The following is a 27,305-nucleotide window of genomic DNA, read 5'->3' as shown; positions in this document are numbered from 1 at the left end:
AGTCCATGTGTCCCTCTCACATCGATGTTTCTTTCTCTTTTTCTCTCCCTCCCTCCCACTCTATCTGAAGTTAAATAGAAAAATATCCTCAGGTGAGGATAAAAAAATGAAAAAAACAAAAACAAAAAAACAGTCTGGCACAGAGCAAGTGCTTGTTAAAGGTTCGTTGACTGATTGAATGATTGAGTGAATTTGAAGGTAGTTGTTTAAAAGACAATGTACTCGCCCTGGCGGGTTTGGTTCAGCGGTTAGAGCGTCGGCCTGCGGTACAGAGAGACCCGGGTTCGGTTCCCGCTAAGGGCATGTACCTCGGTTGCAGTTTGTCCCCGGCCCTGGTTGGTCGTGCGGGTGGCAACCACTCGATGTGTCCCTTCACGTCGATGCCCCCCCCCCCCCCCCCCCCCCCGTCTTAACAAAAAATGCAAAAATGTCCTCGGGTGAGGATTAAAAAAATAAATAAAAGACAATGTACTCTACCCCAACCATTCAGGGCCCTACAATTTAGTGCTCTCCACTTACCATCCTTGCTAGCGGCCCTTCCCACCTTGTTACCCAGAAGCTAGTCTAATGGCATTAACCATCCCAGCCAGCCAGGATACCATTAAAATCTTCAGTCCAGCCACTGTGTCCCCACCCCCGGTCTTGGCTCTGGGCCCTAGGCTGAGAGTGGTCTGGTTGTTTACCAGGAATTTGGACCTTCTTTAGAGAAAAGCACAGATGACCTATTAGTCTAATTCAAGCACTTAGCAAGGAATGGCTGTACCATTCACACCCCAGCCCTAGGCTAATGGAGCCAAAGCAAATGGAGAGGACTCTGATGGCTCAGAGATCTTCTGGGAGGGGAGGAAGGGGAAGGTCCAGTCAGTGCCCCGCCCAACTGGAGTTTGCAGGGAGGCAGATTGTTTGGGTGTTTCCTGGGGCAGGGTGGCCTGTGGGAACACAAGAACATACAGGGAGAGGCTTCCCTATTCCACCCACCACTCTGACAGCCCCACTGCCTACCCTACCCCCAGTCACCTCATCACTGCCTAAAACTTGACTGGAGTCCGGCTGGTGTGGCTCAGTGGTTGAGCATCAACTCATGCACCAAGAGGTTGCCGGTTCAATTCCCATTCAGGGCACATGCCCAGGTTGTGGGCCAGATCCCCAGTGGGGGGCATGCAGGAAGCGACCAATCGATGTTCTCTCTCATCAATGTTTCTATCTCTCTCTCCCTCTCACTTCCTCTCTCTCTCCAATCAATAAAGGAAAAAACAAATTTAACTTGACTGGAGAAAAATGGGAAAACAAGCAAATATCCATCAATACAGAATTGGTTAAATAAACTATGTATGTAGAAATATGCATTCATACAAGTCCATGTTATGCAGCTGATAAAAAGGATGATGTAGCCCAAGCTCTACTTATGGATGCTGAAAGATGTTGATTTACACTTTGATATGCAGTGTCTGCTCCATTTATGTAAAAATTATACATACCCATACATCCTCACGTGCACAGATCTACAGGAAACAGGTTTGGAAGTTTGGGAGTGAGATTTTTCGAGATTTTATTTGTTTTTGTTTTTGTTTTATCCTCACCCGAGGATATTTTTCCATTTTTTGTACAGATAGAGTGGGAGGGAGAGAGAGGAAGGGAGAGAGAGAGAGAAATATCAATGTGAAGGGACACATCGAGTGGCTGCCACCCGCACGACCAACCAGGGCCGGGGACAAACTGCAACCGAAGTACGTGCCCTTAGCGGGAACCAAACCCGGGTCTCTCCGGACCGCAGGCCGACGCTCTAACCGCTGAGCCAAACTGGCCAGGGCAAGAGATTTTCGAGATTTTAAATTTCTTCTTGATAATTATCCATATCACCCAAGTTCTCTGTAAAAACTTTATACTATAATTGCTAACTTTTTTGAGTCCATACTATGTGTCAGTCACAATGTTTTTACATGGATTATCTCATTTCTTATGAGGTGGGTTCTAGGCTTCTTCCATGTTACAGATGTGATTAATGAGGCTCAGAGAGGTTAAGCCCAAGGTCACATAGTTAATGACCGACAAAGTCAAGTGTTGTTGGAGGATTAAAAGAATTAACACATGTACTTGCACACAATAGGGGCTCAATAACTGAGGGTTATCATTATGATTATTACACAACACTTATCACACTGCATTTGTTTATTGACTGTCTTGTCTATACCCCTGCCCTCGTGTGTGAAAGGCTTGAAAACAGGATCTGAGTATTATTACCTTGGAATCTCCTGACTTAGCACAATGCCTTGCAGCCAGCACTCATCAGGTATTTATGGAGAGAGTGAGTGAATGAGTTAATAGACAAATGTCTTCCAACTATTTTGCATAGGTGGCTATTTCTTTATCCCAACAGGATTGTCAATTGGATCAAGGACCAGTGTCTCCTTTCCTCTGGCCCCTATTATAGTGTGGAACAGATCAATAACATAAGCAGGTACTCAATAAATGCTGTGGTTGACTAAAGACCCTCGCTCTAAGCTGCTGTGGAATATCCCAGGCAGTATTCCAGACATGGATGGAGTTTGGACAGATACAGGTCATCAACTTCACAGAAGCTATTGTTTTCTTCCAACTCCATGTCAAGTACACAGAGAGGCTGAGAGACTTGCCCAAGTCACACAGCAGTTGGTAGCAGAGTTGATGTGTCTCCTAATCACCTGGTCTGTGCTCTTCTTGTCTGTAAAATCTCTAGTTCTGTATAAATTCACAACGTAAGAAAATGGAAAAAGAGCAAAGTTGTAAGTCAAATGTTTAATCATGATCTAAAAGGCTCGGGGAATGTTGGGACAGTAGCAGGAAGAAATCAAGGCCTAAATGCTCTGGCTCCTAATGCTCAAATGCTCTGTAGGATCCCAGGGCAGGGCACGCAGCAGGTTGCCATCCTCTATTCAGAGGACACAATGGGGCAGGATTCTTGCTCTGGCCTTCCTAACAATGGGGAATGTGTTTGTAAACTGCCCCAGAACACCCATCCCTGACCACCCGGAGAACACAGTGAAGAATAACTGATTTGTTAGAACCTGATGATCCTGGTAGGAAAGGGTCACAAGAGAGCTTAGTAGAGCCAGTCACCACCAGAAGATATGGCTGAACCATGGTGACCAATTCCTAAGGAGGGGAGCCTGAGTCAGAAATGGAGGGAATGAGAATTCAGCTGGTCAGCTTCTACTGTGTGAATGTGCAGTGGTGGGGCTATCAGGGCTGTCATATAGTGTACTGCATCTCCTTCGTGATGCTGTCCGTTCCTCACTTCTTGCAGGTGGCAGGTCAGGCTGGGTGTAGTAGAGAAGAGAACCCCCAGGGAATTCCAGCTACCAGAAACTTAGGAGCAGAATCAAGGTAAGTGTGCAGAAGAAAAAAGAGGGCATCCAGGGCTGTGTCCTCAGAGCAAGGTCTTTGTTCTGTGGAAGAAATGCAATGGAGTCAGTTCTATCCCCTTCACCACCTCAGCCTCAGTCAAGGACTGTCCCCATCCCCTAAGATGTCCATTAGCGGTCTAGAGTATCCGTGACAACAAGGAGGTCACCCCCTCTATCCCTCTGTCTGCCTTGTCTGGGATTCCCCCAGATGGTTCAGTAAAGGTATGAGGAATGTAACAGAAGAGGCCTTACTTGGTGTTCCTTCAGGGGTAAAGTAGAGTCTGCCAGGTGCTGGGAGAAGAGCTGGCTGTGCAAGCGCATCTTAACTGCAATGGCCTCCACTGAGGAGAAAAGAGAAGTAATCTAGAAGTGGACAGATGCTGGATATTTCGCAGGCTCCAAAGGAAGGAAAGGGTAATGTCTCAGGGACCCTGGAATATAGGAGGGTAGATAGGTGGCAGGTGGGAATGGGATATTGTCTCATTCTGCTTGCTTATTCCTTAAGCTGAACAGTTACAGTGTCCCCTGGGCCCAGACAGGTTGAATGGGCAGCTTGTGGGTCACTCAGGGAGCAGGAGAAGGAAGAAAGGCCCAGGCTGAGGGATCTAAGCCTGTTATGAGGAGGGGGCTGCTCTGTCTGCAGGAGATAGATGAAGCTGACCCTTTTTCTCTCCCTGGGTCCAGCTGACCTGGCCACTGGGGAGGGAGCAGATGGAACACACTCACTGAGGCAGGGGTTGTGGGAAAAAGACTCTTCCAGCCGTTCACAATCCTCCTGCAGGTTGCCACTGCCTCGGCAGGTACAGCTTAAGGCAACACTGGCATTGATATTGCTGACAAAGTTGGGGGTCATAGCAGTCCCTGTGGGGTGAAGAGGGGATTGTCAGGGCTTAGGCCAACCTCAACTTCAGCACCCATCCTCTCCCACCTGTCTTAGGAGCACTCCATCTGGGTTCAGCAGCCAGAGCATTCTCATGCCGAGGCCAATCTGTGGGCTCCCAACACATATCCCATAGCCTTACCAATCATTCCCATGTACGCTTGCAGACATCTGGACTGCTTTGTAGCACAGGTCCCTAGGATGTCCATGGGATGGCAGTGGGTCTGAAAATCAGCCAGGCGTGATCTGGAAGAAGAAAAAAGAAAACAACCTAAATATCTAACAATAAAGAATGATTATCCTGGTTGCTGTGGCTCAGTTGGTTGAGCATTGTTCCATGCACCAAGAGGTTGTTGGTTCAATTCCCAGTCAGGGCACATGCCCAGGTTGAAGACTCAGTCCCCAGTAGGAGGTGTTTAGGAGGCAGCCGATCCATCAATGATTGATGTTTCTCTCTCTCCCTCTCTCTTCCTGTCTAAAAATAAATAAAAACATTTTTTTAAAAGGAAAAATGATTAAATAGCCCTGGCCAGTGTGGCTCAGTTGGTTGGAGCATTATCCCATATAAAAGGTTGCAGGTTCCATCCTTAGTCAGGGCACATACATAGGTTGTGGGTTCCATCCCCAGTGGGGGCACACTCAGGAGGCAACCAATCAATGTTTCGCTCTCACATCAATGTTTCTCTCTCTCTAAAAATCAATTAAAAATTTTATTTTATTTTATTTTATTTTTTATTTTATTTTATTTTTTATTCTTACCTGAGGACACTTTTTTGCATTTATCTTCAGACAGAGCGGGAGGGAGAAAGGGGGGAAGAGAGAGAGAGAAACATAGATGTGAAAGACACATCGAGTGGTCGCCACCCACATGACTCCAACAGGGGCCAGGGACAAACTGCAACTGAGGTATGTGCCCTTAGCGGGAACCGAACACGGGACTCTCTGGTCCCTGGGCCGACGCTCTAACCACTGAGCCAAACCAGCCAAGGCTAAAAAAATTTTTTTAAAGAATGATTATATAGCACGGACAGTGTGGCTCAGTGGTTGAGTGTTGATCCATGCACCAAGAGGTCGCTGGTTCAATTCCTGGTCAGGGCACATGCCCAGGTTGTGGGCCAAGTCCTCAATAAGGGGCATGCAGGAGGTGGCCAACTGATGTTTTCTCTCATTGATGTTTCTATCTCTCATTCCCTTTCCCTTCCTCTCTCTCTAAAATCAATAAAGGGGGAAAAATTAAAAAAAAAAAAAAAAGAATCATTATATAAAGCATGGGCATCCATAAAATGGAGTACGATGTAAGCTCTTAAAAATCAAGTTGTGGCCCTGGCCAGTTTGGCTCAGCGGTTGGAGTGTCATGTTGGCCTGCGAACCAGAGAGACCTGGGTTCGGTTCCTGCTAAGGGCACACACCTCAGTTGCAATTTGTCCCCGGCCCCAATCGGGGCCATGTGGGTGGCAACCAGTTGATGTGTCTCTCTCACATCAATGTTTTGCTCTCTCTCCTCCTCCCTTTTTCTCTCCCACTCTATCTGAAGATAAATACAAAAATGTCCTCGGGTGAGGGTAAAAAAAAAAAAAATCAAGTTGTTAAAGAACAGTAATTGACAAAATAAGCATCACTATTTGTTGAGCACTTACTTTGTACCAGCAAGTTAAGCACTGTACATAAATTATGTACTTTAACTCTTACCAAAATCCTATGAGATCTGTATTATTATCTCAGTTTTTACAGAGGACTAAGTGGAAACCTGGAATTAGTGATGGAATTTTAGGTTAAGTGATGATCTCAAGGTCACACAGACCCAGGACTTCAATTTAGATCTGTCTGACTTCAGGGCTTGTCTTCACCACTATTCCATACTGCCTCCACCAGAAAATGCTCAGAAGATATGTACCATAAGTGAAAAAACGTACAATATAAAATATAAATATATTCCCAGAATATCAATTTTTTTATTTCTTTTTTTTTTTTTCTTTATTGATTTTACGGAGAGGAAGGGGGAAAGAGATAGAAACATCGAAGAGAGAGAACATTGATTGGTCGTCTCCTGCATGCTCCCCACTGAGGATCAGGCCCACAAAATGGACATATGTCCTGACCGTGAATCGAACTGGCGACCGCTTGGTGCATTGGTCTATGCTCAACCACTGAGCCCACCAGCGGGACAAGATAGCTACCCTGTTAAGTCAGCCCAGCCCAAAGGCAGCGCGGAGAGAGTGGTACGCACTGTGTTCTTGCCAACCCTGCCCACCCGCACCCAGCCCACCCAGCCCCTGCACCTGCACAGCTTGTCTGAGAGGCAGAGGCGCCGCAGTTCCAGGCAGTTGGGGGTCTCAGAGGGCAGCGAGCAGCTGGGGGCGATTGTGTTGCGCCGGCGCTGCCCGCAGCCCAGGTCAGAAGGCGCACACGGGCACAGCAGCAGGCCCTGCGCGTGGTGCTCCGATGCCTTCTCGAAGAAGGCACGGAGCTGCCGGAGGCAGGTGTTGCGCTGGCAGTGGGGTCTGGAACACGCCTCCCCATAGGCCTTGCGCAACCGGTCACACTTGCTGTTAAGAGCGCACAGCGTGGTGAACTTGAGGCATAGGTCCGACTCTGTGGAAAGAGCAGCACCAAGTCACCAGTCCTACCTGCAACCCTGCTTCCTCAGGACCCCCTTCCCCCACCCCGCAACCCTCTGATTTAACTAGCATGTTAGTAGGGTTAGGAAGAAAGGGAGGGCTGCCCTGGGTAAAACACGTGTAATTCAAGGCTTTTCCTCCACAGAAAACCGATATCTGGTACTCGTGAGCCTCCCCTATCCTACTCCTCAACTTGACCAGGTTAAAAAACAAAACAAAACAAAAAAACCCTGGCCGGTTTGACTCCGGAGTTGGAGCATCGCCCGTGGACCAAGGAGCCGCGGGTTCAGTTCCAGTCAAGGGCACATACCTCGGTTGCAGTTGGGTCCCCAGCCCTGGTAGGAGTCAACCAATCCATCTCTCTCTCTGTCTCTCTCTGTCTCTCTCTCCCTCCCACCTCCCCTCCCTCAGGTGAGGATTTTTTTTAAAAAGGCCATTTACATCTAAAGCTCATTTATCTAGCAGCCAGGAAGCTCTCAACTAACCAATCCTTTCCTCAATCCTATGCATCGAATGAGATCTCATGGTGGAAATAAGCTAGAGGCCCCAGAACAATCTAAAGTACTTTCTGAACTGTCCAGCAAATGCAACCAGGTTGTACTTAGGATTTTTGTTTTGTTTTACATTTGTCTGTTCTGCTCAGTATTAATATCACCTGCCTGTCTTTCATTGGTTGATGCATGCATAAAAATTTCCCATACTCTTGAGTCTTGGGAAATTATAGTGATATTTCTATTAATTGAATATTTCAGCAGTCAGGATAATGGAGTAACTGGAACAGGTAAATTCCTGGATTCCTTGTAACTAAGAGTTTATGTATAAATCTCTATGCTTTTCTCTCAAATTTCTAATATATAGGACTATATAACAAAACTCACATCCTTCCCAGAAAGAGTGTGTGTGTGTGTGCATTCCCTTCCAATTAACACAACAGCTTCACTTTCCTGAAAAACATGCATCATAGTCTTTGCCAGACAGCTGGCTCCCCACCCGAAACACCCCGGAGGAGTCACATTCTCTCTAACCATTTTCCCTGCCCAGCACCTCACCCATCCCATTAGAATGGATAAAAACAAGCAATTTCCTAGTCTTCAGGGACAAAAAAATTGTTTGTTTTTTTTTTAAGAGAAAGAGGAAGTGAGAGAAAGATGGATTTGTTGTTCCACTTATTTATGCATTTGTTGGTTGATTCTTTTATTTTTTTGTTATTCCTTACCTGATATTTTTCCACTGATTTTTAGATAGAGTGGAAAGGAGGGAGGGAGGGAGATTGAGAGAGAAACATGGATATGAGAGAGACACATCAGTTGGTTGCCTCCTGCACAGCCTTGGGGATCGAACCTGCAATCCAGGTACATGCCCCTGACTAGAAATCCAACTGTGACCCTTTGATCTGACACTCTAACCAGTGAGAAACACCAGCCAGAGCCATTGGTTGATTCTTATATGTGCCCTGACCCGGGATCAAACCCACAACTTGGTGTATCGAGAGGATGCTGTAACCAACTGAACTACCAGAGCAAAAAACTACTTTCGTGGCTGCTTTGAATGAGGGTAAATATGCCATTTCAGCACATTTTTTTCTGGGATTGCTGCCACTCCCACAAACCCTTTGCAGAGAACCACTTTTTGGAACCAAGGAGCCCTAATGGGCTCTTTTCAAATGCCTCCCTAATAACTATTGCTCTTTGATGAGTCTTGTGAGACCAGACCATGCCCCACAACTCAGACTCCCACTCTATATAATACTGTTTTAGTTACCTGGCAGGTAAGGACTTTTTCCTCACAAGCCACCCCACTTCCCCCAGTTTTTGTGCCCCTCCAGGGCTCAGGCCCAGTCCCCATACCATTGTGTCTGCTTACCTTCCACACCTTGTTTGAGCATGTTTAGTTTGCTGAGATTCATTTTCCAGGGTTTTCTGGTCGCAGTGTCTTCATAGGGGGAGACATCTGGCTCATAGTCACCTAGAGACAAGGTGGGGAGCACCAGAGTACTTAGGACCAGGCTGGGGGCAGGAGCAGGAGGGGCTGAGGTTGCTGAGTTAGACCTCAAAGCCCTGTGGAGAAAAGGAAAACACACTCTCTTCCTAACTAGCTGTAAACTGTGCAGAAGTGAGAAAAAAGCAGAGCCATAAAGGTATAGGCTAGGCTTGGGGAATAATCTAGGTTTAATGATAAGAATAGTAAAGGTACCATGTTGAGCACACGCTGGGTGCTAGGCACTATGGTGTAAGTGTGGGGGGGGGATAAAAAATATATATATGTATATGTATATATTGTGTCTGCTTACCTTCCACACCTTGGAAGGTAAGATAGATAGATAGATAGATAGATAGATAGATAAATAGATTCTATATTTTTTATTTCATTTAATCCTCCTAAGAAGCCTTTGGGTAGGTAAGAAGAAACACGTTAAGAGAAGTTAAGGCACTCACTCAGGCTCACATTAGCTAAGAAGTGGAGCTGGGATTTGAAACCTAGACTATCTAATTGCAGAATCTCTGCTCCTAGCCATATTTCCGGCGGGTCCATGAGCAGGCAACAGGACTCTTGTCTTGTTTTCTCTTCCTATTGGAGAAGGGGCAGTGGTAGACTGTTCCAGGTCTGACCACTTGGCTATGGAGAAGCATTGCATGCTGAGGAGATGGAAGTGAGGCCAGGTCCCAAAGTGAACCTGAGGGAGAAAAGCAGAGAAGGAAGAAACATGATCTAGAAGGAAACACATCTCTCTCAGTCACCCCTATGGGGCTGTGAGCTCCTTAAGGGGATTTACTGGGTCTTACTAAATCACTGCATAGTTCATATACATGGTAGGTACCTAATAAATAAATATTGGCTAGTAAATCTTGCTGGAAGAGAGAGAGGTGAGAGAAGTGAACTTGTAGGTTTGTCACCCAATAAGCCTCTGTGAATGAATCTTTAGGAGGCGAGGAATATGGATGATGTCCAGGCAAATAGAAGAGGATAGTTTGAATATTTGGAAAGGCCTGATGCTACTAAGAAAAAAGGGGAGACGAGAAGATCCAAGGAGGTCTCAGGAAATTCTAAAACAGAAGGGAATAGGATGAGGAATGAAAAACAGGAAACAAGGAGAGTAATAAATTGTATTACTGTTTCCAATTACTTGCTACCCACCCTGTGGGAAGATTATACATCCCCACCTGTTGCCATGTGACTTTCAGTTCCCCATCCCACTGCCAGATTTGGCCATGTGACTTGCTTTGACCTGTGCATTGTGAGCTGAAATGACATAAATCACATCTGATCAGAAGCTTTAAGAACCATCACCTGAGCCCCGGCCGGTTTGGCTCAGCAGTTAGAGCATTGGCCTGTGGACCAATGAGTCATGGGTTCAATTCCAGTCAAGGGCATGTACCTCGGTTGCAGTTCGTCCCCTGCCCTGGCTGTGGTTGTGTGGGAGGCAACCAGTCGATGTGTCCTTCTCACATCGATGTTTCTCTCTCTCTCTCACTCTCTCCCTTCCACTCTGTCTGAAGATAAATAGAAAAATATCCTTGGATGAGGATTAAAAGAAAAAAAGCAAACATCGCCTGAGCCTGGCAGGTGTGGCTCAGTGGCTGAGCGCTGACCCATGCACTAAGAGGTCGCTGGTTCGATTCCTGGTCAGGGCACATGCCCAGGTTGTGGGCCAGGTCCCCAGCGAGGGGCATGCAGGAGGCAGCCAATCGATGTTCTCTCTCATCGATGTTTCTAGCTCTCTCTCCCTCTCCCTTCCTCTCTCCTTAAAATCAATAAAAGAAAAAAAGTCTGGCCAGTGTGGCTCAGTGGTTGAGTGTCGACCCATGCACCAAGAGGTTGCCAGTTCAGTTCCTGGTCAGGGCACATGCCCAGGTTGTGGGCTGGGTCCCCAGTAGGTCCCCATGCCCAGTGGGGGTAAAAAAAAAATATATATATATATAGAGAGAGAGAGTGTCTGCTTACCAGTCCATGTTCCCTCTCACTGATGTTTCTATCTCTCCTTCCCTCTCCCTTCCTCTCTGTCTCTAACATCAATAAAGAAAAAAAATTTGTTGCCCTGGCTGGTTTGGCTCAGCGGTTAGAGCGTCAGCCTGTGGTCCTGAGAGACCCGGGTTCCTTTCCCGCTAAGGGCACGTACCTCGGTTGCAGTTTGTCCCCGGCCCTGGTAGGTCGTGCGGGTGGCGGCCACTCGGTGTGTTCCTTTCACATCGATGTTTCTCTCTCTCTATCTGTTCCTCTCTCTCCCTCCCACTCTACCTGAACAAAAAATGGAAAAATGTCCTTGGGTGAGGATAAAAAAAAAAAAAAAATTTGTTTAAATAAATAAATAAAAATAAAGGAAAAAAAGAAGAACCATCACCTGGTTCTGCTGTAGCTCTCCTCCCTCTACCAGCCTGGACCTCTGAATGAAGAAGACATAGCCAACTCATGAAAGCCTGTAGCAGATGTGTAACACGAGCAAGAAATATATTTTTGTTGTTGAAAGCCAGGGATCTGGGAGTTGCTTGGTTGTTACTGCAACATAACCTAGCAAATTCTTACTAAAAATGCAATTGGTATCTAGAAGTGGAGTGCTGCCCAAACAACAACAAAAAAATCAAATATATGGTATTGGCTTTGGAACTGAGCAGTGGGTAGTGAACTTGGAAGAAAGATGATATACTGGTTGAGCTCGTGCTTTAAGGGAAGAAGCTGAGAAGCAGAAGGTTACTAGTATGTCTTCATTGCTATAGGCTGCATTTGACAAGGTACTCTGAGGAAAATATAAGCTCAGAGAAGAACTGACCAGTTGGCAAGTAGAGAGGAAATAGAAAAGGGAGAATCCAGAAATTCTAAGACTTAAGGATTGAGTTGCAACTGCTTCTCATATTCAAATGGTAAAACATAAAACTGAAAAATGCCTTGAGTAATCAAGTCTATTACAACTCAGTTTTGGAGCAAAGACCAGATCAAGTTTGTGGTCATCATGCCCTTGGTAAGGATTGCTCATTGATTAAGATGGTATCCAATAAATCCTGCCAGCTGGACAAATGAACTCAGGGGGAAAAGAATAAGGTAATGGCTCTCCCACAGAAGCCGGGAAAGGGCAAGGTACTTCTAATTCAGTCTAGAAAGAGATGCATGTCTTAAAAAGAATTATAGGAAAGGCTACTACTGGCACAGGGGTGACAGAAAGCAAAGTATAAAAAGAAATTATGTTCTGAGAGAGTTGAACTGCTAAGAGCCACCAGTTTGGATTAAAAGAGACTGACTATTTGAGACTCAAAATGCCCCAATATTCCTCAGATAGAAAGCAGGCCTAGATTGCTGCCCAACCCCCAAGGAGGTCAGAGTTTCCACACCCTTTTTAGATGTGGCCAAAGAAGACACAGCAGATCCTTGAATAACATCATTTAGTTCTACCTTGTTTTGTTATGTTGATGAGAAAAATCATTGATTCTCAGCAGAGCAACTGTCTGTGGAGTTTGCATATCTTCCCATGTCTGCATAAGTTTTCTCTGGGTACTCGGGTTTCCTCCCCCATTCCAAACATGTGTATGTTAGGTGAACTAGCATGTGTATATTGTCTGGTCTGAGTGAATGTGGTTGAGGGTGTGTGGCCCTGTGATAGAAGAGTGTCCTATCCAGGGTGGGTTCCAGCCTTGCACCCTGAGCTGCCAGGATAGGCTCTGGTCACCCACAACCCTGAACTGTAATAAATTATCTTACTTGTTTTTATCTTTCTTTCTTAAATAGATGTATAGCTCACCTTTATTTCAATGTTTAATATCAGAAGAGTTTTGGGTCTTTATTTAGAAGTTTGGTGATGTGTCGATGACATTAAATAAGGACTTACTGTAATGGAAAATGAAGGACCTCCCAGGGAGCCAGAAAACAATGAAAGAGCAACTCTCCCATGGAGCAAGAACAACCCCTGCTCCCAAGGAAGATGGCTTTGTGACATTTGTCACAGGGGTAGGGAACATCTGGTCCACAAGTTGTATAAGGCCTGCGAAATCAATACCAGCTAACATAACATGCCCCACCAAATAAATTATCCTGAACAAATATAGCAGGCTAATTTTTAAATTTATACACACACACACACACACACACACACATTTTAGATAGAGTGGAAATGGAGGAAGGGAGAGAAACATCAATGTGAAAGAAACACACTGATTACATCAATTGGTTGCCTCCCACATGACCCGACAGGGGCTGGTGATTGAACCTGCAATCTAGGTACATGCCATTGATCAGGAATCAAATCCACAACCCTTTGGTCCTTGGCCCAAAGCTCTAACCGCTAGGCCAAACTAGCCAGGGCTAAGTTGATAATTTTGTATGGCCCGCAAATGGTGTTATAAATATTCAAATAGCCCTTGGCAGAAAAAAGGTTCCCCACCCCGGGCAGAGGGACTTTGGAGTTGCTATGAATTCATGTTTGCAGCATGCCTCCCATCCCTCCCCTTTCTTACTAACAGTATTTGTTCTGGTTTTCCTGTCCCTGTTCCATTATTGTATTTTGAAGATGTGTGGGAGGCAGATGACTTGTCTTTTTAGTCCATAAATTTCTAGTCAAGAGGAGCCACATCTGGCCTGATATAGAAATAATCACAAGATCCTAGACTTGGAGCATAATGTCATATCTGGATAGAACTCTTTGGGCATCTTCCTTGGGAAGTGTAAGGTGTATTTTGCTTGTGGAAGGGAGGAAAATGAATATTTTGACCAAGTGGTGGACTATGGAGGTTGCATTATTGTTTCCAGTTCAGTTTGCCCTCGCTGTAAGATTACATATTCTTATTTATTGCCATGTGATTTTCAGTGTCTCCCTGTGGAAGAGGAAGCTCTTCTCTTTGGCTCTTCCAGTGCTCTCTCTCTTTTACTATCTCCTACCTGGCTAAGGAGTATCCTTTCTGTTAAAGGTTGGACCAGCATATTGCTTCCCAGTCTCTGAATTTATGGATTACATTGTATTTGGAGCCTGTTTATGGGTTAAGACCATTTTCCTCCACTTCCTCTCCACACCCTTCTGTTCCAGCAGCTCCCCAGGTTGGGCCTTAACCTGGTTCAGATCTCTGCCAAGAGGCAGCTACATGTTGTCAGGTAAGAAAGCAGGAAGTAGGGAGAGGTCAATGTTGGGGGATCAAAAGGATAATGACAATTTCTCCTTCCACTTCTCACTGATGTCACATGAAGTGATTCATTATCATTCCTCTCAGAATCTTTGTTGCTCATACACTGAAGGACTGAAAAACACCCCCCAAGAGCCATCTACCCTAGCTTAGTCCACTGTAGGATGGGGACCTCACCAAGGCTGCGGGCAGGGTGAACGGTCCAGTAGATGTCCAGGCAGGCAGTTTGGTTCTTCATGTGCCGGTGGCATGTGCAGCTCATCAATGAGTTGTTCCTGAGGTGTTGTGCTGCCTCCAAGCAGTCCGCAAAAACTGTAGGTGAGGGGTTTTTTATACTAGAAGTGCAGGAGTTCAGGTGGTGGTAAGCAGCAATGCAAGTGGGATCGGCCTGGCATTTCTTCCTGGCCTGGATACAATTGTTCAGGAGCTGGCCCCCTGTGGAGGGAAAGAGATCAAGTGGGGCTCACATAAGGTCAGCGTAGCTGCCTGGGAGTACCAAGTCCTCAGGTAAGATGAAGCCTTGGGCAGGAAAGTGTCTGGGTGGCACAAAGGCCTTTAGGAATAAGTGCGGGGAGAAGAAAGCCCAGCTGGCGCGGAGAACAGATCAGGCCCAACAAGGGATCTGAAGAGAGGCTGCTCAGCCTCCTGGGAGGGGAAGGGGGACATTTGTTTAAAGCTGACCCTGATGACCCTGCCAGGCATAGAGAGGAGGGCCCTGAGCAGAGCTCTGCCATGGGTAGGGCTAGCATCGTAACCAGAGAGTTGAGAATGTGCATGGGCATGCTAAATGAGAGTTAGCAATAATTATGAGTTACTTAAAATAGCTTACAGTGGAAATTGGTTAGGGTGTGGAGCTTTTGCCATTTCTATCACTCACTCAGGAATACCAAGTTTGGTTATATCTCAGCTCTGGAGGAAGACCCTTCATCCTAGAATTTAGATCCCTATCAAGGGTAACAACATCATCATACCCTGAGTTTTTCAAAGCAAAACATCTAGGAGTCATTCTTTTTTTTTTTTTTTAACCCTCATCTGAGGATATTTTTATATTTATCTTCAGATAGAGTGGAAAGGAAGGAGAGAGAGAGAAACATCGACGTGAGAGGGACACACTGATCGGTTGCCTCCCGCATGATTCCAACCAAGGCCCGGGATGAACTGCAACCGAGATACGCATTCTTGACCAGAATCAAACCCGCGACTCATTGGTGCGTGGGCCAACGCTCTAACCGCTCTAACCGCTGAGCCAAACCAGCTAGGGCAAGGAGTCATTCTTAATTCTTCTTTCCTTCACATCCTATGCTCAATCCAACAAGTCCTGTTAACTCCACAACCTATCTGGAATCTGTTCACTTCTCTCCATAGCAATTACTACTTCCTTTGCTCTAGTCACCATTAACTCTTATCTGAACTACTGCCAAGGCTCATTATTGGTTTCCCTGATTCCACCTTCCAAATTCATTCTCCTAAACCACTCACCCACCCTTTTTAGTTTTCCAGCTTTATTCAGATATAATTAACATATAACAGTGTGTGTTTCAGATGTACAATATGATGATTTGATGTATATATTGTGAAATGATTACCATAATAAGATTAGTTCCTTCACCTCACACAATTACTATTTTGTTGTTACAGCCGCCATTTTTTTTTTTTTTTTTGTCCTCACCCGAGGATATTTTTCCATTTTTTGTACAGATAGAGTGGGAGGGAGAGAGAGGAAGGGAGAGAGAGAGAGAAACATCGACGTGAAGGGACACATCGAGTGGCTGCCACCCGCATGACCAACCAGGGCCGGGGACAAACTGCAACCGAAGTACGTGCCCTTAGCGGGAACCGAACCCGGGTCTCTCCGGACCGCAGGCCGACGCTCTAACCGCTGAGCCAAACTGGCCAGGGCACAGCCGCCATTTTTAATGAAATTTTTTAGGTGGGAATAAACATTTTTACTGAAGTAAAATTCATGCAACATAAAATTAACTATCTTAAAGGGTACAATTAAGTGGCATTTAGTACATTCATGACTGTTGTAAACCATCACTTCCAATTTCAATACATTTTTATCACCCCAAAAGGAAACCCAAACTCATTAAACACACCATTCTACCTTCCTCCTAGTCTCTTGCAATCACTAAACTACTTTTTATCTCAACAGATTTCATAGATATTTTATGTAAATGGAATTATAAAATATTTAATCTTTTATATCTGACTTCTTTCACCTAACACACTGTTTTTAAGGTTCATCCACATTGTAGCATGTATCAGAACTTCATGCTTTTATGTGAATGAATAATTCATTGTATGCATATACATTTTATTTATCCATACATCACTTGATGGACATTTGGGTTATTTCCTCTGGTCACTGTGAATAGTGCTGCTGTAAAAACATTCCTGTACAAGCATTTGCTTGAATACTTGTATTCAGTTCTTTTGGGTGTATACCTAGGAGTGGACTTCTGGGTCATATGGTAATTCTGTATTTAACTTTTTGAGAAATTGCCAAATTATTTTCCATAGTGGCTGTACCATTTTATATTCACACTAGTAATATACAAAGATTCTAATCTCCCCATATACTTGTTGACTCTTATTTTCTTTTTTTAAATAGCTAACTATCCTAATGGGTATGAAGTGGTTTCTCATTGTGGTTTTCATTTGCATTTCCCTAATAACTAATGATGTTGAGCATATTTTCATTGTAGACATTTGTATATCATGTTTGATAATACATTTTTAATTGAAGCATAACATACAGAAAAGTGCATAAATCAAAAATGTACAGTTCAAAAAATATGTACAGTTCAATGAATTTTTTTTTTTTCTTTTTTATCCTCACCCGAGGACATTTTTCCATTTTTATTCAGGTAGAGTGGGAGGGAGAGAGAGGAACAGAGAGAGAGAGAGAGAGAAACATCTACGTGAAAGGAACACATCGAGTGGCTGCCACCTGCACAACCAACCAGGGCCGGGGACAAACTGCAACCGAGGTACGCGCCCTTAGCGGGAACCGAACCCGGGTCTCTCAGGACCACAGGCCGACACTCTAACCGCTGAGCCAAACCGGCCAGGGCAATGAATTTTTTTTTTTTTTAAATCTCACCCGAGGACATTTTTCCATTTTTTGTTCAGAGTGGGAGAGAGGGAGAGAGGGAGAGAAACATCGATGTGAAAGGGACACATCGAGTGGCTGCCTCCCGCATGACCCTGACCCAACCAGGGCCAGGGACAAACTGCAACCGAGGTACGTGCCCTTATGGGAACCGAACCCAGGACTCTATGGTCCGCAGGCCGACACTCTAACTGCTGAGCCAAACCAGTCAGGGCAAAAACTTTTTTCTTTTAATCCTCACCCGAGGATATGTTTTTTCTTAAAAATTAATTTTAGGCCCTGGCTGGTTTGGCTTTGCAGTTAGAGCGTTGGCCTGCGGTCCAGAGAGACCCGGGTTCGGTTCCCACTAAGGGCATGTGCCTCGGTTGTAGTTTGTCCCCGGCCCTGGTTGGGTCGTGTGGGTGGCGACCACTCGATGTGTCCCTTTCATGTCGATGTTTCTCTCTCTCTCTCTCTCCCTCCCACTCTATGTAAACAAAATATAAAAAAAAAAAAATTGATTTTAGGCAAAATAAGCCAATCAGAGAAAGACAAATACCACATGATCTCACTTATTTGTGGAATATAATGAACAAAATAAGCTGATGAATAAAATAGACCCAGAGATATAGAAAGGAGTACGGTTCAGACTGCCAAACCTCAGAGGAGGGGGGCAGGTGGGAGGGATGAGATGAACCAAAGAACTTATATGCACGTATGCATAACCAATGGACACAGACAACAATGCTGGGGTGGGATCGGGAGGAGGGTGTCTAGGGGGAAAAAAGGAGATACATCTGTAACAAAAATAAATTAATAAAAATTGCAAAAAAAAATTGATTTTAGAGAGAGAGGGAGAAAGAGAGAGAAACATCAATGTGAGAGAAATATCCTTTGGTTGCCTACTGTAGAAACCCTGACTGGGGATCGAACCCAAAACCTGAGTATATGCACTGACTGGGAATCAAACCTGCAACCCTTTGGTGCATGGGACAGCGCTCCAACTAACTGAGCCACTCAGCCAGGGCTAGCATCTTCATTTCTAACATTAGAGAATAATTTTGCCTGTTTTTCAATCATACAACATGTGCTTTTGATGTCTTGGCTTTTTTTTTTCTTTTCCTTTATTGATTTTAGAGAGAGAGGAAGAGGGAAATAGAAACATAGATGAGAGAGAACATCAACTGGCCACCTCCTGCATGCCCCCCATTGGGGATTGGGCCCACAACCTGGGCATGTGTCCTGACGGAGAAACAAACCAGCGACCTTTTGGTTCACGGGTCATCGCTCAACCACTGAGCCACACTAGCCGGCCCCAGCCGGCCTGGTGTCTTGGCTTTTTAAACTCAATATTATGTTTATGACATTCACCCACACTGTTAATTATACTTATAAATAGCTTATTTTCATTACTATATAGCATTCCACGTGTGAATGTAACATAATTCTAATGCTGACTGGAATTACGTAGGATCATCTCATTTCTCTGCTAAAATCCCTCCAACAGCTTCCATTGCACTTAGGTTAAGATCTAGTTTATGTACCCTGCTTTACAAAGCCTTGTGAAACCCGGTGTCGCCCCACTTCTTTAACTTCACCTCTTAGTCCTCTCTTCCTCTCCCACTTCTCTTGATCTACACTGACCTTTTTTTTCTGGTTGCCATTGAACAAGACAACCTTGTGTCCACCTTAGAGTTTCTGCCCTAGCCTTTCTTTCTGCTTGGCATGCTCTTGCCCCTTATTTTCACATGGCTATTCCCTTCTGGTAATTCAGTTTGCAATTTAAATGTCATCTCAGGCCATCCCCAACCAACCAATGTAAAATAACCCCCTAGTTACTCTAACACATTGCTTCAATTCTCTGCATAGCACTTATCACCGCTTGATTTTTTCTCATTATCTCCCCCTCTAGACTTCCATGTTTATCCTATCACTACTCTGTCACCAGTGCCTATTCTTTGTGAGCGCCTACTATTTAAGAAATAACCAGATAGCCCTGGCCGGTTTGGCTCAGCAGTTAGAGCGTCAGCCTGTGGTCCAGAGAGACCTGGGTTCGGTTCCCGCTAAGGTCACGCACCTCAGTTGCAGTTTGTCCCCAGCCCTGGTTGGGTCGTGCAGGTGGCAGCCACTCGATGTGTCCCTTTCACATCGAAGTTTCTCTCTCTCTCTCTCCCTCCCACTTATCTGAACAAAATATCGAAAAATGTCCTCGGGTGAGGATTAAAAAATAAATAAATAAATAACCAGATAACAGATAGTCTGTGAGCCACCTCTGTAACTTCGCTGAGTCCCTTCTTCACTCTGCAGTCATCCCTCGCCACTTCACACTTTGACTTCCGCGGCTTCACTGTATCATGGTATTTTTCACTTAAGTCAAAGCGCGAAGTGGCGAGGGACAACTGTGTATAAATAAAGAATCCTACTTTGCGGAAATTCAATCATCGTGGTAGAGTCTGGAATTGATTAACCGTGATAAACGAGGGCTGACTGTACTTACAATTTTGTTCATCATAGATTTTTTTGGCATTAATTTTTATTTTTAAAAACATTGCATTGAAATATTCACTTTTTTGCCATGGCTGGTTTCGCTCAGCGGCTAGAGCATCAGCCTGCGATCCAGAGAGACCCAGGTTTGGTTCCCGCTAAGGGCACGTACCTTGGTTTCGGTTTGTCCCCAGCCCTGGTTGGGTTGTGCAGGAGGCAGCCACTCAATGTGTCCCTTTCACGGCGATGTTTCTCTCTCTCTCTCTTCCTCTCTTTCCCTCCCACTCTATCTGAACAAAAAATGGAAAAATGTCCTCGGGTGAGGATAAAAAAATATAATAATAATAAAATAAAACGCCCACTCAATGTCATCAAACATTAAAAAAAAAGTCACTTTTTAAATTTTTGGTTGAAAGCATTACAGATGCCCTCCCTTTTTCCCCCATTGACCCGCTCCCCCCAACTCGTACCCCCCCGAAATATTCTTTATCTTGGCACCAGTCTTCACTCACTTCACCTGAGTCCCAGCCCTATACAGGACTATTTAATTCACTTTCTGAACCTTAGTTTCACAAATGTAAGATGAAGGGATTGGATTAAACCAGAGTTTCTCAATGATGGGGGATGAAAAAGAGAGAAGTTAGGCCCCTTTTAGGAGTATATCAGAATTTTCAAAGGAATGTGTGGTTCAGAAAAAGCATATTTGATATTTTATATGTGGAAAATTAAAAAACAGCTTTTAAGTTTCAAAAATATTTTTAAAAGGCACGAGATTTTTGTTTTTACCAAAAATGAGACATGAATTTATGATTATTTTTTATTTTTTTTAATCCTCACCCGAGGACATTTTTTCCATATTTTGTTCAGATAGAATGGGAGGGAGGAAGAGAGAGAGAGAGAAACATCAATGTGAGAGACACATCAACTGGTTGCCACCCACGCGACCCCTACAGGGGCCGGGGACAAACTGCAACCGAGGCACATGCCCTTAGCGGTAACTGAAGTAACATCTTAAACATTTACTATTTCTCAAACTATTTAAATTCATGTCCCACGCTGGCGGGTTTGGCTCAGCGGTTAGAGCATCGGCCCACGGACCAGAGAGACCAGAGTTCAGTTCCGATAAGGGCATGTGCCTCGGTTGCAGTTTGTACCCGGCCCCTGTAGGGGTCGCCCGTGTGGGTGGCAACCAGTTGATGTGTCTCTCTCACATTGATGTTTCTCTCTCTCTCTTCCTCCCTCTCTCCTTCCTGCTCTATCTGAAGATAAATGCAAAGAATGTCCTCAGGTGAGGATTAAAAAAAATAATAAGATGTTACTTCTGGTAGTACCCAATAAGTGTTTGCGGAAAGAAATGTAGCAGGTCCAAGTCTCATTGCTTTAACTGGACTAAATATTGAGTTGTAACAATTTTCAAAAGCTCTCCAATTCCTTAGCTGATAGTTCACCAGTCTGAGCAACAGTGAATTTAAGAGCATTGCAACTCAACAGAAGGTGGGGCAAGGTGACATGCAGCCATACTACTAGGGTTAGTGAAATTTCCTGGGCAGTCAAATCAGATTGGTGATGTCTTGCTGCCCTGGTTTACTGATGGAGTCCTTTTCCTCCTTCCTTCCATATCTGTCTTGCAGCCAAGATTGCATTTCTCTAGTACCTTGTCACCAGTGGTCCCTGGCTCAGTATTCCCTCCACTTAGGTTCTGGGCAGGAACCCCACAATGAGATTCCAAGCACCCATCCCGCTCCCAAAGACCATGGACATAGTTTTAAAATCAGGCCTTGAACTACATATTCCACAAAACACCTATTGTGTATCTAGAATAGGGCAAGGCATTGTGCTGACAGCTTGCAGGGAAAGGCCATCTTGCTCAATAGCGAGTCTCCTCCTATAAGTAAAATAGTAACAAAAAGTATATCCTTAAAGGAGGTAGGTTGGTGGTGAGCAAATATTCTCAGCAATAAAACCAAATAATGATGTTAGCGTGTACTGGCAGCAATTTACAACCTTTATTTATTTATAATGTACAACATTCATTCATTCATTCATTTATTTATTTATTTATTTATTTATTTATTTATTTATTTATTTCTCACCCGAGGACATTTTTCCATTTTTTGTTCTGATAGAGTGGGAGGGGGAGAGAGAGAGAGAGAAAAAAAAAACCATCTACGTGAAAGGGACACATCGAGTGGGTGCCACCAACACAACCCAACCAGGGCAGGGGACAAACTGCAACCAAGGTATGTGCCCTTAGCGAGAACCGAACCCGGATCTCTCTGGATCACAGGCCGGCACTCTAACCGCTGAGCCAAACCGGCCAGGGCAACAACCCTAATTTTTAACAAGTCACTTCTAACAAAAACTCTTCATCTGTACCTAGTGTCTACTTCCCAGTCCTTACGGGGGTAGAAGAGATGAAACCCACGTGGAGCAAATGGAGTTCTCCCCACCTGCTAGAAAGTTGCCTGGCTGCGGGTTGTTCTGCTATTGTGCAGATGCACCACAAAAGAGGAAGGGGAGAACCGGGAGCTAGGAGATGCTTAGGCGTCCTGGCCATTGCATGCAACTCAATCTACAACAGTTCAGACACTTTATTAGGCATGGAACCCAGCCCTTCATGACACCCTGGGCTCCCTCCTCTAGTTCCCCAGGCTCAGAGGAACCAATACCCGGGACCAGGTGGCCCTGAGGTGTCTTGAGTCGTTTCTGGGCAGTGCTGACAGGGCTCCGCCTACACACTCCCCTCTCCCCTCCTCCTAACACCCTGGCTGGAGCGGGTAGTGCAGGCACAGCGGGCACTCACCGGCTCCGGGCAACAACAGCGGCGGTAGCAGCAGCAGGAGGATGGAAAGCACCGGTAGCGGGTTCACTGGGCGCGCCATGGTGAGGTGCGCAAGGCGGTGTTCGCCCCTGGAGCGCTCTGCCAGCGCGGGCGCTGCACTCCCCTCACTCCTCGCAGGGGAGCCCTGGGAGCTGGGGGCCCGGGTCAGCGCCGCACTCCCCTCACTCCTCGTACTGGAGCTCTGGGAGCTGGGGGCCCCTGGCCGGCGCCTCCCACCGCTACCTCCGCCCCTCCCCGAGCGTGCAAGGCGCCAACTCCCCCACCACCAGGGTTCCGGGCGCCGCCCTCCAACTGGGAAGCGGACCTACTCGCTGCTTGTTATACCGGACAGAGAAAGCGCCAGGGTAGAGGCGAAGGAGGGCAAGTGCTCTGGGAGCCGGAGGGGCAAGGAAGACCCGTGCTCTATCTGAGCCCGCCCACCCGTCTTCTCTTGCCCTAGATATTGGGGGAGCTACCGCTTGAGACTCACCATCAAAAAAAGCACTCTTTCTCACTCCCCACCCCACTAACCACCAAGGAACAACCAACACAAATGAAATCTTGTAACAAAATTTGAACAAACCAGCACTAGGGCACTTGGATTTATATATATAAATATATTCCCCGCCCTCAAAGAATTTGCACATCTATGGTTTCATTTTTCCCTCAAAAGTATCTTTAAGGGTAATATTCAATATTCCATCACTGTCTTTAACCCCAAGTCTCTGCAAAGACGGGTCCAATACAGCTGGGAGCAGATCTGGTGCCAGATCCCAGGACCTGTGCCAGACTAGACTCCTTCAGGCCCTTCAGTATCATGAGGGAGGATGGAAGGATTAAACCCCCTTCACACTAAATAGCAGATATTTCCCTGGAAGAAAGACAGGATCACTGAGGAAGGTGGCTGGAGAGACGTTTTAGGGGGCTCATCATTTTCAGATGAAGTTTCAGAGAGCAAGCTATTCTCCCAAGATTAAACAACTAGGTAAAAACACAGCTGTGCCCAGAGCCCAGGATTTCTAACCATAAGGGCAAGGGTACTTACTGGCCTACTGCGGATTCCCACCTGCTCCCAGGGTAAACATAGAGGCAGAAGGACCTGAAGACTGAGAACTAAGCAGTGCTTAGAAAGAGAGAAAAAGGGGGTGATGAAAGGAAGTAGAGGGTTTCATCCTCTCACCCTCCAACCAAGCCCTCTCCTTACTTCCACAGCCCACCTGGCAAAGGGCCAGGAGGGAGGGTATTGAGAAGTGCAATATAAACCTCTGAGATTTATTAGCTGCTGGTTCTGAATATGGCCATCTTGCTGTAGCCTCTGGGGGGCATTTGCCAATGTAATCAGCCCAGAAAGAGAGTCATTCCAGCCAGGGGTGTACAAAGCTAGGAGAGAGACATGTGGGCCTAGATAAGGAAAGAGACTGATGTGGCCTCTTGTGCCCTTTCCTCCCTTCTCCCTTCCAGGGGGAACTGGTTCCGGAGCTATAATGCACTTTAAATGGAGTTTGTGCTTCTTTTTAATCTATATCTGCCCTGCCAGTCTTACAGGAGAACTGTGAAAGTGAACATCTGGCTACTCAGCTTTTACACAATGTTTATTTTCCCTCAGTTCCACCCTACCTTTAATTGTACCTTTCCCAAGCCCTCCCCTACAGTAAGTTTAGAAAACCTGTAGTGGGGAGCCCTCACTTTCCACCCCACTCTAGCAACAGTCTCAGAATGGAATTTACAAAGCAAAAGGCAACAATTTCAGGTGGTTGGGAAAAGGCTGAATCCTACAAATAAACAAAGATGTGGTGTGGTCAAGGTGTGTCATCTCTTCTGTCCCTCTCCTTCAGTAACAAAGCCAAATCAAGTTTGGGGTAAGTGGGTAGGTTGGTAAAAGGCAATTGTTCTGGGTGCCTACTGAAAGTGTCTACTCAATGCTATCCTCATGGAATGGACCAGGAAGGCAGGAACAAGGTTGATGGGCTAAGAGCAATGCCCAGTTCTTCCTATAAGAGGCCAGGCTTTTTGTGAGAGTAAATGAGATGCCTGGAGCATATTTCTGGGCACGGGGGTAGAGAGCTTAACATCACTGGGCCTTTAATGAGGACTGATAACCAAAGCTAGGGAAGGGTTGAGGAAGCCCCTACAAATAAATGTGACTCCCAGACTAATGTTAACTGCTCTTTTAGCATACCCTCTCCCCAATAAACATGTCATCTATGACTGCCAACATCAGCTAGATAAGAAGCATTGCCTTTGGGAATCTTGTGGATAATGATGAACGAGCCAGTCCTTTCTACAAAGACAATGTTATTCAGCCATCATTCAATTCAATAACGTCTTTTGAGACTGATTATGGGTCCAGCTTTGTGCCAGGTGCAAACATGATTCAGACACAAACCCGGTCCTGGGAGGCATTGCAACCCACTGATTGGGACTCCAAGGCCCAAAGATCCTGTATCTTATTCCACTTTCCTTATAACCTTGGTTTTCTGTTTTCTATCAAATCCCTCTCACTGTTAAGCATTAATTCCTGCTGCTACTCTAACCCATGATATTAGCAATATAGTGAATAATTAAGAACACAAACTCTACAGACTGCCTGGGTTCAAATGAAATTTCCAACACATGCTGGGTGACCTGAGCATGTCACTTGATTTTTCTGTGCTTCAGTTTTATCTGTAAAATTAGTAACAGTATCTAACTTCATATGTATAACAGTTGTGAGGATTAAATAGTAAATATTGAGCCCAGGCTGGTTTGGCTCAGCGGTTAGAGCGTTGGCCTGCGGTCCAGAGAGACCCGGGTTCGGTTCCCACTAAGGGCATGTACCTCGGTTGCAGTTTATCCCCGGTCCTGGTTGGGTCGTGTGGGTGGCAGCCACTTGATGTGTCTCTTTCATGTCGATGTTTCTCTCTCCCTCCTGCTCTGTCTGAACAAAAAACGGAAAAATATCTTCAGGTAAGGAATAATAATAATAAAATAAAATAAATAGTATATACTGAGTAAAGGGTTTAGCATAGTGCCTGACAAATAGCAAGCACTGAATAAAGTGGTATCATGCCAAGTGGCATGCAAACTTAACCTGCCCCTACCACCCGACTTGCTGCATTGAAGCGGGAGACCACATACAGTTCTCACTTTCGCTGAATATACTAGTAGGCCAGGGATGGAAATAAAGAGAAACATTTTCTACCTTGTCAGGTTTTTGTTGTTGTTGTTGTTGTTAATCCTCACCCAAGGATACTTTTCCCATTGATTTTTAGAGAAAGTAGAAGAGAGGGGGATATATATAAACATTGATGTGAGACACATCAGTTGGTTACCTCCTGGATGTACCACTACCCAGTATCAAACCTGTAACCAAGGTACATGCCCTTGATTGGGAATCAAACCCGAGACCCTTTGGTCCAAGGGCTGATGCTCTAACTGCTGAGCCACACCAGCCAGGGCAAATTTGTCAGTTTTTTGAGGGCCAGGACTGTGTCATATTTGAATATCTGTAGTACTTAGAATTGACAACCCCAGATATATGTTTAAAGAAATTGGTGTTTCCTTCACTTGCCTGACAGAGAATCCCACATGCCTCCCACTTTATACTCCTGAGAAGGAAAGAGAAATGTTCCTCCTTTCTTTTTTAAGTCCTCAACTGAGGATACTTTTCTATTTATCTTCAGATAGATTGGGTGGGAGGGAGAGAGAGGGAGAGAAGCATCGATGTGAGAGGGACACATTGACTGGTTGCCTCCTGCATGACCCTGACCAGGGCCATGGACAAACTGCAACCAAGGTACGTGCACTTGACGGAAATCGAACCCACAACTCATTGGTCTGCAAGCTGACACTCTAACCACTGAGCCAAACTAGTCAGGGCTGTTCCTCCTTTCTTTATGGCAGAGGTCAGCCAGGTCCTAGGTTGAGATTGACAACCAGAAGCAGTTTTTAGGCCAAAAAGTTTCCATGCTTTCTTTTTTTTAAATTAATTAATTAACTTTTGTTACAGATGTTTCTCCTTTTTTCCCCATTGAAACCCTCCTCCCGATTCCACCCCTCCCCAAGCATTGTTGTCTATGACTATTGGTTACGCATACATGCATATAAGTTCTTTGGTTTATCTCATCCCCCTCGTTTTTATGCTTTATTTGACTTCATGATGAATGAATACTAGTTGTGCAAGGATACTAGTACAGAACTAACCCCCTAGTCTTGTGCTGATGTCTGTGGGCTGGGGGTCTTAGTGTCTGCCCTTAGCCTAATCTCCCAAGCCCAAGCAACCCTTATGGCCCTGACTTCTCAAGAACCTATAATTGAGGCTTATCTGTTTAACACAAAATATAATGCTAACTCTAAAAAAGCACACTGTTATTTGATGAGGATTTGGTAATAGCAAAATCCATTAGAGATACAAACTCTGGAGCTATACTACCTGGGTTCAAATCCCAACTCCAGCCCTGGCTGGTTTGGCTCAGCGGTAAGAACGTCAGCCTGCAGTCTAGAGAGACCTGGGTTCGGTTCCTGCTAAGGGCACGTACCTCGGTTGCAGTTTGTCCCCGACCCTGGTTGGGTTGTGTGGGAGGCAGCCACTCAATGTGTCCCTTTCACGTCAATGTTTCTCTCTCTCTCCCTCTCCCTCCCACTCCATCTGAACAAAAAATAGAAAAATGTCCTTGGGTGAGGATAAAAAAATAAAATAAAATAATCCCAATTCCACTACTCATTAGCTGTGTGATGTTAAAATAAGTTAATTTATCTGTAAAACATGCATAATAATCAGTACGTGCCTCACAGAATTATGAAAATTAATTTAGTTTATAAACACACAAGTTCATAAAAAATCTGCATGCAATAAGTATCTGAAATGTGTTAGCTACTATTATTATTGTTCCTGAAAATAAAATGAATCAGATCACATGGTACCTATACAGTAGGAGGATGTTATA

At 45.1% G+C, this 27,305-nt stretch overlaps 2 protein-coding genes across 4 annotated transcripts in view; both read right to left on the bottom strand.

Moving 5' to 3' along the window:
* Positions 1 to 3,000: 3,000 nt before the first annotated feature.
* GFRA3 (GDNF family receptor alpha 3) lies at positions 3,001 to 22,474 on the bottom strand. Its single transcript, XM_036239703.1, has 8 exons — positions 22,363 to 22,474; positions 14,159 to 14,416; positions 8,745 to 8,846; positions 6,543 to 6,855; positions 4,406 to 4,509; positions 4,110 to 4,244; positions 3,636 to 3,724; positions 3,001 to 3,425 (listed from the first exon to the last, which is right to left on the bottom strand). The coding sequence occupies exons 1-8, from the start codon at positions 22,439 to 22,441 to the stop codon at positions 3,336 to 3,338; spliced, it is 1,170 nt and encodes a 389-aa protein (XP_036095596.1). The 5' UTR covers positions 22,442 to 22,474; the 3' UTR covers positions 3,001 to 3,335.
* Positions 14,314 to 27,305, bottom strand: part of CDC25C (cell division cycle 25C) — a 41,822-nt gene continuing 28,830 nt past the window's right edge. For 2 of the 3 annotated variants that reach the window (XM_036239695.1, XM_036239693.1), the window contains one exon: positions 14,314 to 14,416. The gene's annotated coding sequence lies outside the window, so the exon portion shown is untranslated. The remainder of the gene's footprint in view (positions 14,417 to 27,305) is intronic. The other variant, XM_036239694.1, reaches the window with a different exon arrangement.

Source organism: Molossus molossus, unplaced genomic scaffold (genome assembly GCF_014108415.1).
Source record: "Molossus molossus isolate mMolMol1 unplaced genomic scaffold, mMolMol1.p scaffold_m16_p_4, whole genome shotgun sequence".
Taxonomy (NCBI): Eukaryota; Metazoa; Chordata; class Mammalia; order Chiroptera; family Molossidae; genus Molossus; species Molossus molossus.
The sequence above is the reverse complement of the archived record's forward strand: the minus strand, read 5'-3'. Positions and strand labels throughout refer to the sequence as shown.